General features: G+C 36.3%; 1 protein-coding gene and 1 long non-coding RNA gene across 2 annotated transcripts; one reads left to right on the top strand and one right to left on the bottom strand.

Moving 5' to 3' along the window:
• Positions 1–4,433: 4,433 nt before the first annotated feature.
• Positions 4,434–12,104, top strand: asb2a.2 (ankyrin repeat and SOCS box containing 2a, tandem duplicate 2). The gene is made up of 10 exons (XM_007258209.4): positions 4,434–4,567; positions 5,244–5,576; positions 5,686–5,808; positions 6,400–6,569; positions 6,660–6,815; positions 6,933–7,178; positions 7,834–8,005; positions 8,094–8,664; positions 10,111–10,264; positions 10,353–12,104. Exons 2-10 carry the CDS (start codon positions 5,251–5,253, stop codon positions 10,502–10,504), a joined length of 2,070 nt encoding a protein of 689 aa, XP_007258271.3. The 5' UTR covers positions 4,434–4,567; positions 5,244–5,250; the 3' UTR covers positions 10,505–12,104.
• Positions 5,693–9,749, bottom strand: LOC111189782 (uncharacterized). The gene is made up of 4 exons (XR_002648882.2): positions 9,510–9,749; positions 6,654–6,778; positions 6,513–6,562; positions 5,693–5,801 (listed from the first exon to the last, which is right to left on the bottom strand). It is a non-coding gene; the product is annotated as an uncharacterized LOC111189782 (long non-coding RNA).
• Positions 12,105–13,930: the final 1,826 nt, after the last annotated feature.

Genomic DNA, 13,930 nt, shown 5'->3' with positions numbered 1-13,930 from the left:
TTAAATCTCTCTTCATCTCTTCAATATGCAATATCCAAATCAGTAACAAAACATATTAAAAGTTAATAAACTTCTAGTGAATGAGAAAAAAATGCATTGTTTTAATGTCCTCAGTATGACATTAATATGTGGCACTTCATGTGTGCCTTTTAAATGTAAAAAAAACAGCATATTAAACATTTGTGAAGAAACTTTTTTGCCAATCCTACAAAATAGCAATTTCTAGCCTCGTTCTAAAAACCCTATTTTGGATTAACACTGTGTGTTATTTTAAGGTGATAAAATGCAAACAGGAATGACATAATTTGTATTGGTGTAACATATTTTATTCATGTGTAGACATGAAAAACACCTAAATAGTGGTATAAATAGGGACAGAGGTATTCCAGAACCAGTATTAGGACCAACTGACTTATAGTTTAAAGACTGCAGTATGGTACTGCAGCAGTGATGAACATCCTAATATTAATCCTCTTCATTTCCAAAAAAATAAGCACGAAAAAATTTCAGCATGAAGTGTGCCTTCGTAATTGCAGTGATTACAGTAGGTACATTATCTGTTACCAGTTTGGGCAGGGGAGAGGGGAGGGCATGCTTATTTAAAGACAGTAAAACAACACTCTTCCAGTGAGGTTATATAGGTCATGTATGTAAACTTATCCTTTGGTTCACCATGACTAAGCAAAACCTACCATTAAGCACTAGAGCTTTGATGGTCTTTTCTCTTATAGGTTAAGCTGAATTGAGTAAACATCTTTTTGTAACTGAAACTGGGGAAAAAAGTGAACAGTGAAGTAAGATCTCTGATTCTTTCTGTCTATCCATCTTTCTGTCTATCCACCTCTCTGAGAGGTAGTGGTTTTATCCACAATTTCAACAGTATTTTTGTGAATTTATGCTCTATTTGAGGTCTGAAAGCTCATATTTTAGCCATTTCACATTTTCTACAAATACATGCTCTAAATGACAATTTTTTATTTGGAATTAGGGAGAAATGTTGTCTGTAGTTCTGTGTCTGTGACCCAGTGGGTTTCCCAGGATCCCTCCAAGCTGTCCTAGTATGACCCCTTCTTTGCAGGTCACTCTAAACACCGTCTCCACCACAGCCGTGTGTGAAGACATGGGTAAACCTTTGGAACAGATGTGTGTAGGACTGCATCATGATAACTGATGTTTAATTAATTTTACATTTTCTTTTTAACATAAATTAATATTGTTTCTAACCTCTTTGCTAAGGTCTGTTATTTTGGATGTGTACTATTTATCTTAGACTGAAACATAAAGACAGGGTTCAAATGTGTCAAGTGTTTGCATATAAATGTAAACTTTGGCAAAATATGTATTAAATGAATTGAAAGAGGGCATATGTAATGATATAACATATTGTATCCATTTACTGACCCATTTACATTGATATCAATTCAGTATAATAAGTATTAGGTATTTATGTGGTAGAACAACTTTAGAGCGCTTATTCACAGCTTATTAATTTGCACTGGCATAGAGGGCAGGGGCAAATATTAATTACAGTGCAAACTTATCTGACACCAAATACTGTACTCATCCTGACACCTGTTCTGTTCTGTTACAATAAAGTTTATGCCAATGTATTGCTTATGTCGCTAATGGATTGGTATGGCATTACATCACACCAGCCTATTTGCTTTACTTGCTGTATATTTCTATTTTAACAATATGGGGGTAATAAGGACACTCCCACATGTATTGCTTCTTAATATGTCAAAAAAATAAAATTAGGTGCAGCACATCAGCTACAAATTATTAGAAACTTTCTAGAAAGGATTCTGGATGAGTCTGTCTTATTTAAACGTTTGACATTAGTTTGGGTATTTTGATTGTTGAGTGGATCACCCCAGCCAGATCCAAAGAGCATTCTGAGGCTTGAGCTCACATGTCTGTGCATACTTGTTGCATTTGTTAGTTTGTAAGTTTTGTTATTTTACTTACCCTGAAACAAAACATTTTTATTTTAACATTACATTTACATTTAAAATATTCACTTCAGGCTACTGTATCAATTTTCTACACACATATTTCTGTCATATACACATCATTCATTATGAAATCAAAAGTGGTTCCTATATTTCTGTAATTACCCCCTCTCATTTAAATTTAGCTTTTATGGTTTCACATGACACTTAAAAATATATTTTTAAATTCATGTGAGATACATAATTTTTCTATCTTCCATATACACATAGTAATATGAAAATCACAGCAGGATGGGTGCTGTTGACCACTGGGTGAAATGTTTCTTCATGACCCTGCTGTTACAAATGTCGTGAAGTGTTGGCAGAGTACACCTAATGACCTCTGAAGTTCTGATTATGCACTGGGGTCTGTCTTCTTCTTGTAAGGTAGATGATCCAGAGCAAGTGGTTATAAATTATTTTAAAATAAACTCAATGAAGGACTGGAAGGAAAAGACCTGGTGCCAGTTTGAATTCTTCAGCAGCAAAAAGAAAACCCCAGAACATTTGCAGCATGAATTCACATATTAAGTATTTAAATTGTGTTTAGTGTTTAACCTGTAGACTCTGAGTGTAAGCGCACATAAGTACAGTTCTATTATTATTAACATCAGTTCCAAAAGCCCTACACTAGAACCTTGTGGGACTCCACAATTCCCACAGGTCTCTGCATTAGGATTAACAATTAAATAATTACCCTAGGGCTCAAGGGTATGTCATGTTCACTCCAATTATTTCCCCCTGTCTCAAGCTTTCCAAGATGTCTTAATTTGCGTACTGCATAGACCAGTAACAATAATTCATAATTTGCAGATTGCAAAAGCAAGGCCGAACTAGTAAAACTGGTGAGTGGTTGTTGGACGTTTTAGTTTGATCAAGGGAGGCATGTAGTCTAAAAAGTTTAAGAACCACTGGAATAGAGAACCTGTTAAACTACATGCAAATCCAAGTGATGCTGACCCACACCCTTTACAGTGAGCCAGCACTTGTACTATGTGGACCTTTTTTTTTTTTTTACCACAGCTTCGGTTACAGACATTTGAGTCACTGACACTGTAAATATGAGAAACATCAAAACAGTTGCTTGCTTGCAACATTGATGTTTTGATGAAGCATTCCAAGTAGTGAATTGACAAAGTCACTTCAGCTCTATAAGTCAAACATATTACCTTAAAAACTTTAGTAGAAAGTCAGTTGAACACAGAATTTTACAGCACTGGGGCTCCTGAGTGTTGCATTGACCTCAGCAATGACCACATCACTGGGAGAATGTCATTGCTTTCTGTAAAATCACTGTCAAAGGGTGGCTATAGGATGGCCCTCCCTCTCCTCACATCACTCTGCTTGAACATAGTCTGAAAATATGCAGTATCAAGCATCCTTTTATTTGAAGGAAATGCATTCCAGCTTTCACCCTCCTGACACTGGTAGCAATGTCTGATAGTCCAAGCTAATGGTAGGAATTTAAAATGGCTAAACTTTGGGTTTAAAATGTAAAGAGTTGTCTTGGTTATGGGGGCTCTAAGTGGCCCATTAGACTAAGGTGCTCTCACTAAGATTGGAATCCCAGGTCATGCTGCTTGCCATCAGCAGCCGGAGTCTGAGAGAACACAATTGGCCATGCTCTTTCTGGGTGAGTAGATAACAGTTCCAAAAGGTGATGTTGGTTAACACAGGCGTCTGTTTGCTGATGTGTTAGAGCTGGGTAGCTGCGTTTCCTCTGAGCAGGCTGGCTACCCAGTGATACTACTGTAACCCTTTATCTTGAGAGTGTCGGTAGCATGGAACTCCGCTACATGAGGCAGTGAGGCAAAAGAACCTGGAGATTTGCAAAATGTTGCTTCAAGCTGGAGCTAAGATAATAGCTAAAACCATTTATGGCATAGACCCTGTGTTTACTGCAGCTCAGTGTGGGACAACTGACGTGCTTAACCTTTTTGTTAATGAAAGGTAGGTAAAATACACTCCCCTCCAAAGGTATTGGAACAGTGAGGCCAATTCCTTTATTTCTGTTGTAGACTAAAAACATGGGTATGATATTAAAAGATGAATATCACACAAAATAACTATATGTAAGCTTTTATTTTCAGGTATTTACCTCTGGATATGATACACATTTAAGGACACACAAACAAGTTCATTCTTAATACTTTTAAATTCTTTTATTTTCCAAACACAGCAGCAACAGCCTCCTATACTCGTCTCACTCTCCTTTTCTCCTCCTCCTTTTTTCTCCCAGCTCTACTAATCAACACAGTGTCAAATAACTTCTCAGTTGTTGTTACAGCTCTGTTTCAGTCAGCTTACTCTTCACCTCCTGTAAACACTGCTGTTTCTGTAGTTCCCTCCACAGTGCCTCTCACCCCTCCTGTTAACTATACCCCCATATCCTGGCTCTCCAAGCTGTGTCATATGAAAGCCAAGTCAAGATATCTGTGAGGTCACAGGTTTGTTTATATCATGAAATCAAGCCATCTCCGACCTCAGTAGATAAGGAATGTACACAGAGCCACACAGCACACAAGGGAAGACGGCTACACAACTGTGATACCTACACAATTTTGATATTTAGAAAGGTAGGTGGGAAATGTAACAACTTCAGTGTAGGGCATACACACTTATAATTGTGTTAGTTCATTGCCAGTTCTAGCAATAAAAAAAGCAAAATATGATGAGTATAGAAATATAAAAAGTTAATATAGCAATAGTTCTACAGCTTATAAGAAAAATAGATGAAATTAAATAAAATGTATTGATTTGATTGCATGACCATGGAATAGGTGCCTAAATATTTTAGAGATTGGAATGATCCTTTTTTTTTTTACAATTGACCAACCTTGTATGTAATGTCTCAGAATTGTTTTTTATTTTTCTTGTATACATGTCACAGGCCCATATTAAAAGTATTATGTATTACATTGTATAATTAGTTTAATTAACTACTAGAAGAATTTGTTTTTATGATTATTTCTTAAAGCTATTTACTTTTTTTCTGCTTTATGTTACATAAGGATTTAAACCCTAAATATTCACAGCCATGTGGTCTGGGTCTGGGCTCTTATGAGTTAAATGTTTTTGTTGCCGATTCTGCTTAAAATTAAAATTTAAATAAATAGCTACAAATAAATGTTATGCACAATACACAAGGTACATCATTCACAAACCAGTTTTATTTTAGTTGTTTATTATATTTTTAATCTCTATCTCTCTCTTTCTGTCCCTCTCTCTCTCTCTTTCTCTCTCTCTCTCCAGGGAGATTATGGCAGCAGCCAGGGTATCAGTGCCTGGCATGGGCACTGCAGTCATGGACACAGAAGACTACAGTGCTTACGCAAACATGACTGATGACCAGCTCCTGCAGTTGGCTATCGAGAGAAGTCTAGCTGAAACAAACTCGACACCCAGACAGAACCAGGCTTTCTGCTCCAACATGCAGCCACTAGACCGCTATTCACGTGTCAGGCGGACTCAAAACTTCCCTCCACGTGCAAACCCTTCTGCAAACCCACCAGCAAACCCACCTGCAAACCCACCAGCAAACCAACCAGCACACCCACCTGCAAACGCCTCTGCAAATCCTCCCATGTAATGTTCCACAAAATACACACACTAAAACACATCATTCATCAAATTCCACCAACGTGTTTTTATGTAAATACTGTAATTTTATTTAATAAACTGATTGTTTTAACAGTGAGAAAAAGTGTACAAAAATCAACAGAGATGCTCAAAACCATTACTTCAGCAAAGACAATAATCAGGTAGTCGCCTGGACAAGACACAATGGATTCCTGCGGGTTACAGTGGAATCTGCCAAGTAAGAGCCATCATTAGCAGACAGATTGATGCCTAGAAATCTGCAGAACACATCTTGCACCTTTTTTAGTAAGGGAAATCTAGCACTTTTTTGGGCATTTCTGCAAAATCTAGTCACAATTAATTAAAATAAAAAAAATCAAAAATCATTCAGAGTAATAGGATGTAAACTGAGAATAGTTTACAGTATTGGTAATAGCAACCAGAAATCTGCTTAAAAAGCTATTTGGCAGAAACCTAATAAATATCCTGCCTAATGTAATTAATAGTAAATTGTAATAATGGCTGTGTTTATGCTGCAGACATGAATACATCAAGAAAAAACACTGTAACCATATAAACCATTTCATATCAAGGCACTTTTTCACACTTCAACAACTGAATTATTCAGAAATTTGGAATAATTAGTAGAATTCTTTATTCAAATGTGGTTAATATAAGCATTTCTTACTTAATTGTAATTACATTCAGCAATATTTAGTTTTTATGTAGATTTTGACTGACTGTCCTAATCCAGTAACTCTATTGACTGTCAGACTTGGTTGGTTTTTGATAAGTATGTGTTTTTTAAAGGTTTTCATATTTGTTTCAGGAATTTGGATCCTTTTCTCGCAGCTATTTGGAATGGTGATGCCAAGGCTTTAAAAGGCTTAATACAAGCAGCATCTAAAAACCTCACAGAGCCTAATAAAGAAGGTTGGCTACCTCTCCACGAGACTGCATATTACGGCCATGTTGAATGTCTGAAGGTTTTGCTGCAAGGTAAGAAATCAGTTACAAATCAGATCTGTTGACAATTACTACATGATGTCCGTTAGTAATTGATATGCGTTTGTATTATTTTACCTTTAGCTGAACCGCAGACCATTAACATTCGCACTCTCAAGAACCAGACTCCGCTGATTTTGGCTGTAGGCCGCAAACATCTGTCTTGTGTCCAGTTCCTTCTGGAGAAGGATGCTGATCCCAACCTGGCAAACAACCAGTGGGAGACCCCGTTATACAAAGGTAAATATGTGCAGTTTTTGTTAATAAACTCACTGACACTTTATGATATTAACCATTGCAGTGACTAAAGTGCTGACTGTTGTTGGGTGAATCAGCTAACACAGCTTATCTTTACAGCTTGTGAAAAGGGCTTTGAAGACGCAGTGGGGCTCCTCTTAAGATTTGGAGCATCAACAACAAAGTCCTGTGTTCAAGGTGGAACTCCGCTACATGAGGCAGTGAGGCAAAAGAACCTGGAGATTTGCAAAATGTTGCTTCAAGCCGGAGCTAAGATAATGGCTAAAAATATTTACGGCATAGACCCTGTGTTTACTGCAGCTCAGTGTGGGACAACTGACGTGCTTAACTTCCTGCTTATGAAAGGTAGGTCCCATACACTCCCCTCTAAAGGTATTGGAACAGTGAGGCCAATTTTTGAGGCCTTTATTTTGGCTGAAAAATAAAGCATGGATATGACATTAAAAGATAAATATCACACACCATATCACTATTTTAGCTTTTATTTTTAGGTATTTACCTCTGGATCTGATAGACATTTCAGAAGATAGAACCTTCTGTCTAAACCCACCCATTTTTCATGTGAGCAAAAGTACAGGAACATATAAACTAAATGTAATTAAATAAGTTAATCAGAGTTAATATTTAGTTTTAAATCATGACCCACTGGCATCAAAAAATGTTTGCATGCTTCTTTTGTCATCCTTTTCAAAAGCTTTCACAACAGACCTTTTAGTTGGGATTTGTTTTGGGGGGTTACTTATTTCAGTCTCTTCTTTAGCAGGTAAAATGCATTCTCTATAGTCTGGAGATTGACTAGGCCAGTCTAAAACCTTCACTTTTTGCTCTTGTAGTTTTGGCAGTGTGTTTTCGGTCATAATCTTGCTGCATAATAAAGGATTTCCCAGTTAGTTTTGTTGCATATTTCAGATAAATTGACAGACAAAATGTTTCACAATATAATTTAATGTAGTAAAAACGTAGAGAAATCCACCTATTTATTTGGGGAGTTCTTTTCCAGGGGGAGATGTAAACACTGCGGCTAATGATGGCGCTACAGCTTTGTTTGAAGCTTCAAAGAATGGTCATGGTGAAACCGTGCAGATGCTTCTGTCAAGAAGAGCTGATGTTAACAAAAGTAACAAAGCAGGACTGCTTCCCATTCACATTGCTGCTAAGAATGGACACGATGGGTTAGTATTTTTAATATTAAGTTGCCATAAATTGATGGTAGAATTGAAATGGAACTTTTAGCATTTTATACTGTGTTTCCTTTCTCAGGATTGTTGCCATGCTGATACCCATAACTAGCAGAGCCAAAGTAAAACGGTCTGGCATCAGTCCTCTCCACCTGGCAGCAGAGCGCAACAGGGATGATGTTGTTGAGATCCTGGTCGACGCTGGTTTTGATGTCAATGCCACTCTGTCTAATGATTGGTCCAAAATGTATGAGGATCGCCGCAGCACTGCCCTGTACTGTACTGTAGCCAACAGTAATATTGAGGCAGCTAGCATGCTCCTGGAGGCTGGTGCAAGCCCAAACCTGGACACCTTCAACCCTCTGCTCGTTGCTGTGAGGAAAGGTTGTATGGAAATAGTCCAGCTGTTGGTCAAACATGGCGCTAACGTTAACGCTATTCTCCCAACGCACCCGACAAGCTTCCCAGCTGCTCTGATTTTCTGCTTGAAGTATCTGCCCATGTTTAAGTACCTAATGGACAATGGCTGTGATGCCCTGTCATGTTTTAAGTGTGATTATGGCAGCAATCCTCATCCACCCATCAAAACCAGAAGGACTGGAAGGGAGGGGTTGTTTTGTGCCTTTGATGAACTTACAGAAGGCACTGTGCAGGTAAATGAGTAATGACTTCTACATTTAATGGATATAACACATTTGTTCAAATCAACTGAGGCCTTTCAACAAATAATCATAATATCAATCATTTCTTTTAGGATAAATAATTTTTTCTTCATTAATTTAAAGGATTTTTTTTACAATTATAAAATGAAACAGTGCTTTATAATAACCTTTACAAAGTTATTTGTTGGAGGGGCTATGTTGTTCTAAAATCATTGTTTTACATGTCTTTACTTAGAGAAATATGTTTCTCCAGTAAGTAAAATGAAGCCGTTTCTATTTTAAGAATTTACATTACTGCTACAACTGACTACTACTGAACTAAAACAAATTCTATTCCTAAACATTTATAAACATACAAAAAACACACAAATTAACTTCACCTATTTTATTTTATTAAGTATGTGAAACCATACCAGAGTCACTGCAGTGTTGAGACCCACCACCCAAATAATACCTGCTGTGGCGACAGAGGCATTAGCAACAGCTAACAGCAACAGCTAACAGCAACAGCTAGCTGCCGTTGTGCTAGCAGCATTAGTGACTCTGGACTCTGGACCAGCCAGGCTACCCAATAGGCAGAACCATTAGCCTCAGTACTCAGGCTAGCTAACGCCAGCTGCTGAATTCATTAGCTGAATAGCCAGTGAGCTAGCTTGGTCAAATGAACCAAATTGACCTTGTGAAAACCTACAGCTAGCTAGCCAGTTGCCTAATACATTCAGCAACATGTACATATACTGTTTATTTACTAGCTAGTTATACCTACAGCATAGCTCACTAGCTAGCTAAATAGCCACCAGTGTAAAGAGATATTGTACTGGCAGTTTAATACTTACCTTCTTTCAAGAAACAGCTGCAAACATATTTTTTTTGTGCTCACATAATTCAGTAGTCTCCAAAACCAACTCAAACTACACATATTCCTCACACAATTACAAAACAGAAGTTTACTTTAGTGTTTTGCAACACGAGGTGTGCCAAACTTTAAATATTTGGTGTGCTCAATTCTGTAATGTTGACTTAAATTTATATGTAAAGTTTCTGCTACATTCTAAACATAATACACACACAGAATTTTAAGCATATATGTTTAAAAGGTATAATTGGAGATTACATATTTACATTATAATGAGCAAAGATTACTGGTCTAGTTAACTTTACTCAAAATTATATGCAAAGTTTCTACAAATTTCTACACAAAATAAGAACACAATATTGGGCTGTATTTGCTTTTTTAACTAAGAAAAGTTTCAAATATATAATTTCAGGTAAATCTTCTTATTCAAGTTTTCTGGGCTCAATAATTGTTTTTTTACAGTGCATCTTTACTGATCAAAACATGATTCAGTATAAGCTACGAATTATCTTTGTGTTTAAATGCTTTTGGGAAACCCAGCACTAAATGCATTTCTTTTCTTTTTTTAATGGAACCAACAGTTCTGTGAGATTGTCTCCAGCCCCTTAGTCAGCGGTTGGGCAGGACCCCTCATAGACATTCTGCTGGACTATGTGGGTAATGTGAAAATGTGTTCTAGACTCAATGAGCACCTAGAGAGCTACATAGATTGGGCACACATCAAAGAGAAATCAAGTAAGTGTGCCACTGGTTATTTGTTTATTTTTATTTCTGTAATTGATATATTTGTATTTTAAAGCATTTTAAATGTATTTCCTTCCAGTGCTTCCATGCACCTTAATGCATCTCTGCAGACTGAAGATTCGCAAGTGCCTGGGAATGTACAGACTGCAGAGGATCAGTAGCCTTCCACTACCTGGCAGACTCATGAAGTTCTTAAGGCATGAGCGAGAATCATTTAGAGATATTCTGTAAATTAAGAGTAAAAAGACTTAAGATACATTAAATGGTCTTTTTCTTTGCTGTTTTTAGAACATGTTGTTTTAGTGGTTTCACTGGTTTTGTCAATAAGATATTTAAAAAAATAGTGCATACATTTGAATATATATGTGTAGGAATATGCAAAACTCTCATATTTTACAAGATGACAGCTATTTTCTACTTTAATAGCAACTTACTCATCATAGCTGCAGTTTAGTGATTACTGGAAAATGTAAAGATGATAATTTCACTTCATTATTGTACAAAAAAAGACAGCTAAAAAAAGGATCAATAGAAGCTCACACAGTATACAGGTATGTAAACATTTATACATATTCAGTATCCATGAATGAAGTTTATATGCAAAAATGACATAATATTTGAACACTGTGCATTTTTTTTATATAATTGTAGAATTATAATTTCCAGGCTGCTGAAAGAAAAACAGTATCAGTCAAAAGTTTGGACACCTTCTCATTCAATGTTTTTCTTTCTATATTAATTTATTGATTTTCTACATTGTAGATTAATATTAAAAACCTGAAAACATTTAAGTTACACATATGTGGAAAAAGTGTCCTACACAATTCCCTGACCTAAACCCAACTGAGAACTCCTCCTACCTCATGAAGCCACTGAGATTAAAATACCAATAGAGTGAAAATCAAAGCTAAATGTGGTACTTAAAAGAATCTAAAATATAAAACATAATCTGGTTAGTTTAACACTTTTTGTATACTTTTAATGTTTAGCTTTAATGTCTTTAATTATAACTTTACAATGTAAAAAAAATCAAGAAAAAAAGAAAATGCTGTTGCCAAAAGAGCTGGCCTTCCCTGTGATGTCCTAAAACAAATATATTTGACTTTTATACCCAATCCTTAAGTATTCTAGCCCAGTTTGGGGTGGACTGACAAAAAAAACTCTCAGAGGAGCTGGAAAGGGTACAAAAACGATGCTGCAGGATCATTGGCATTCCATCATCATTTCTTCCACTACTCAGTGAAAGGCATGATGAGGCTACCTTTCGCATCCTCACATACTTAAGGACGAATCATCTCCTCTACATGGCTTTTTGCCTACAGCCCCAACATCTACTTACTCACTTTGTCGACAGCAGGAATTTTTAATAACCTGTGAGCAAAACTAAAAGATATTAACTCTCTTCTATTCCTCATGCTCCTAAATTGTTTCTTAAGTGACTTATTTAGTTATTAATTTACTTTATGATAATACCCTAAAGTTAACTGTTTCTGTTTTTGATACTGATTGTTGAAAATTTGACACATTTCAGATCTCACTGCTTAAAAATAGTTTTTTTGTGCTTTTGTGTGCTGCCTTGTCAGATTTAATAAATGAAATGAAATGAAAACACATTGAATGAGAAAAGGTGCGTCCAAACTTTAACTTATACTTTACAAAAATGGATTTACATAACAATACTGTAGAATAAAACTTCTCTTAGAGAGGATACTCTTAATAAATATGAAAATGTACAGGAAGTTTTGTGCCATAGTTTTTTAATTGTGTTGTAATGTGTATAATATTGTACATGATAGATGTGTTTTTTAAAGCATTTGTGCGTGTTTAAATAAAATATGATTAAACGAAACCGGGATTTTGTGTGCATATAAATTTCATAATTAATTCAATTGAGTTTTATCAGACTATATTCAGATAATTTAGTCCATCAACAGGTTTTACGTTTAACAAGCAATATTACTTCCACTAAAAACCAAGACCAGAATAGCAGCTATAAATACACTATTCCCTATATTTTAGTCAGTGGAGCATCAACAAAGCTGTTGTTTTATGGCAAACAACACTACATAATGCAGCTTTAAGAAAAAGTTTATTCAGCTTGATGTAGCAGGACATGCACATGTTGTGCAGGATGGAAAAATCATAAGCTGTGATGGAAAACATCCAAACAGTCAAGCCCAAAGCATCTGTGCAATGAATTGCATTTGGATCATCTTATGAAACATAAATCATATGAAATTAATACAAGAAAAATATGTTTACATGTGCTCCCAAGCATCAAAGTCATGCATTGCAAACAGACACTCCTCATAATAAACAGTGTTTGATTGGGAAAGCACTTGTTTGATGGATCTATTACATTGCCCTCTGAATGACACCATAGGAACCCGAAATGTCTGAGTGTTTGTGGGGGGTGGTTTGCAGTTTCCGTACCCTAAAATAGTTTATATTTCTGGATAGAGAAGATAAATAGTCAGGTCTTTTCTCACGTGAAGCATTTTATAGCTTAATATATATCAAAAAGTCAAATTATCATTGATACAACTGTATCATTTAACAAACAAGTCAGTGCAAATGCGGATCAGTTGATCTCTCGGGGTCCACATGGTTTTATTTTTTGTACTGTGTGTGGGATATGTGCTATACTTATCCAGGTCATAATTTAATTCAGACACTTGGGTAAGAACCGTCCCCCACTGTGCTGTTCATATAATGCTAGGTCATTATGTGTCATTGCTTTATAAGTAATTATTTTGTAAAAACTCTAAAGAAGGATATTTTGTGTATATGGGATAATTTACAATAAAAGCTTGTTTAAAGAAATACACACAACAGGTTCTCCATCATGAAGATTATAAAACTACAACTACTACTAATGCTACCACCAATGCTATGATAATGACTACTACTAATACTACTGCTACTACTACTACTACTACTAATAATAATAATAATAATAATAATAATAATAATAATAATAATATTATTAATACTTTTAATATTATTTTTACAATTTTCTGCACAAAACCATTTGAACTGATGTTAACACAATATGCTTTTTGTGTCTGCAGCTTAGTTGTTTAAATTTACAATACAAATACTGTGTAAAAAAACATTTTTTTTTGTAGATGAATGTTAGCCTTTTTATTTGATGTGTGAGTTGGGTGTCCGCAGTTCTGCCTGAATAAGTTGAGTACTTTTAAGTGGTTAAATAACATTTTTTTAAATATCAGTATAGGTTTTTTTTATGTACACATTTTAGATATGGGGCGGCACGGTGGCGCAGTGGGTAGCACTTCCGCCTCACAGCAAGACGGCCTGGGTTTGATTCCCGGCTGGGGCAACCCGGGTCTTTCTGTGTGGAGTTTGCACGCTCTCCCCGTGTCTGTGTGAGTTTCCTGCGGGTTCTCCGGTTTCCTCCCACAGTCCAAAGACGGTTCAGACTAATTGGACCTTGATTGAAATTGCCCCTTAGATGTGTCTGTGTGTCTGTCTGTGTCTGTCTACCCTGCGATGGATTGGCGGCCTGTCCAGGGTGTATCCTGCCTTCCGCCCAATGCCTGCTGGGATAGGCTCCAGCCAACACCCCCCCCCCCCCCGACCCTTCACATATAAAGTGGTTGACAATGAGATGAGAGGAGATGACATTTTAGATAT

The sequence above is a fragment of the Astyanax mexicanus genome, chromosome 1 (genome assembly GCF_023375975.1).
Source record: "Astyanax mexicanus isolate ESR-SI-001 chromosome 1, AstMex3_surface, whole genome shotgun sequence".
Taxonomy (NCBI): domain Eukaryota; kingdom Metazoa; phylum Chordata; class Actinopteri; order Characiformes; family Acestrorhamphidae; genus Astyanax; species Astyanax mexicanus.
Note: the sequence above shows the minus strand (reverse complement) of the source record. Positions and strands in the feature narration are given on the sequence as shown.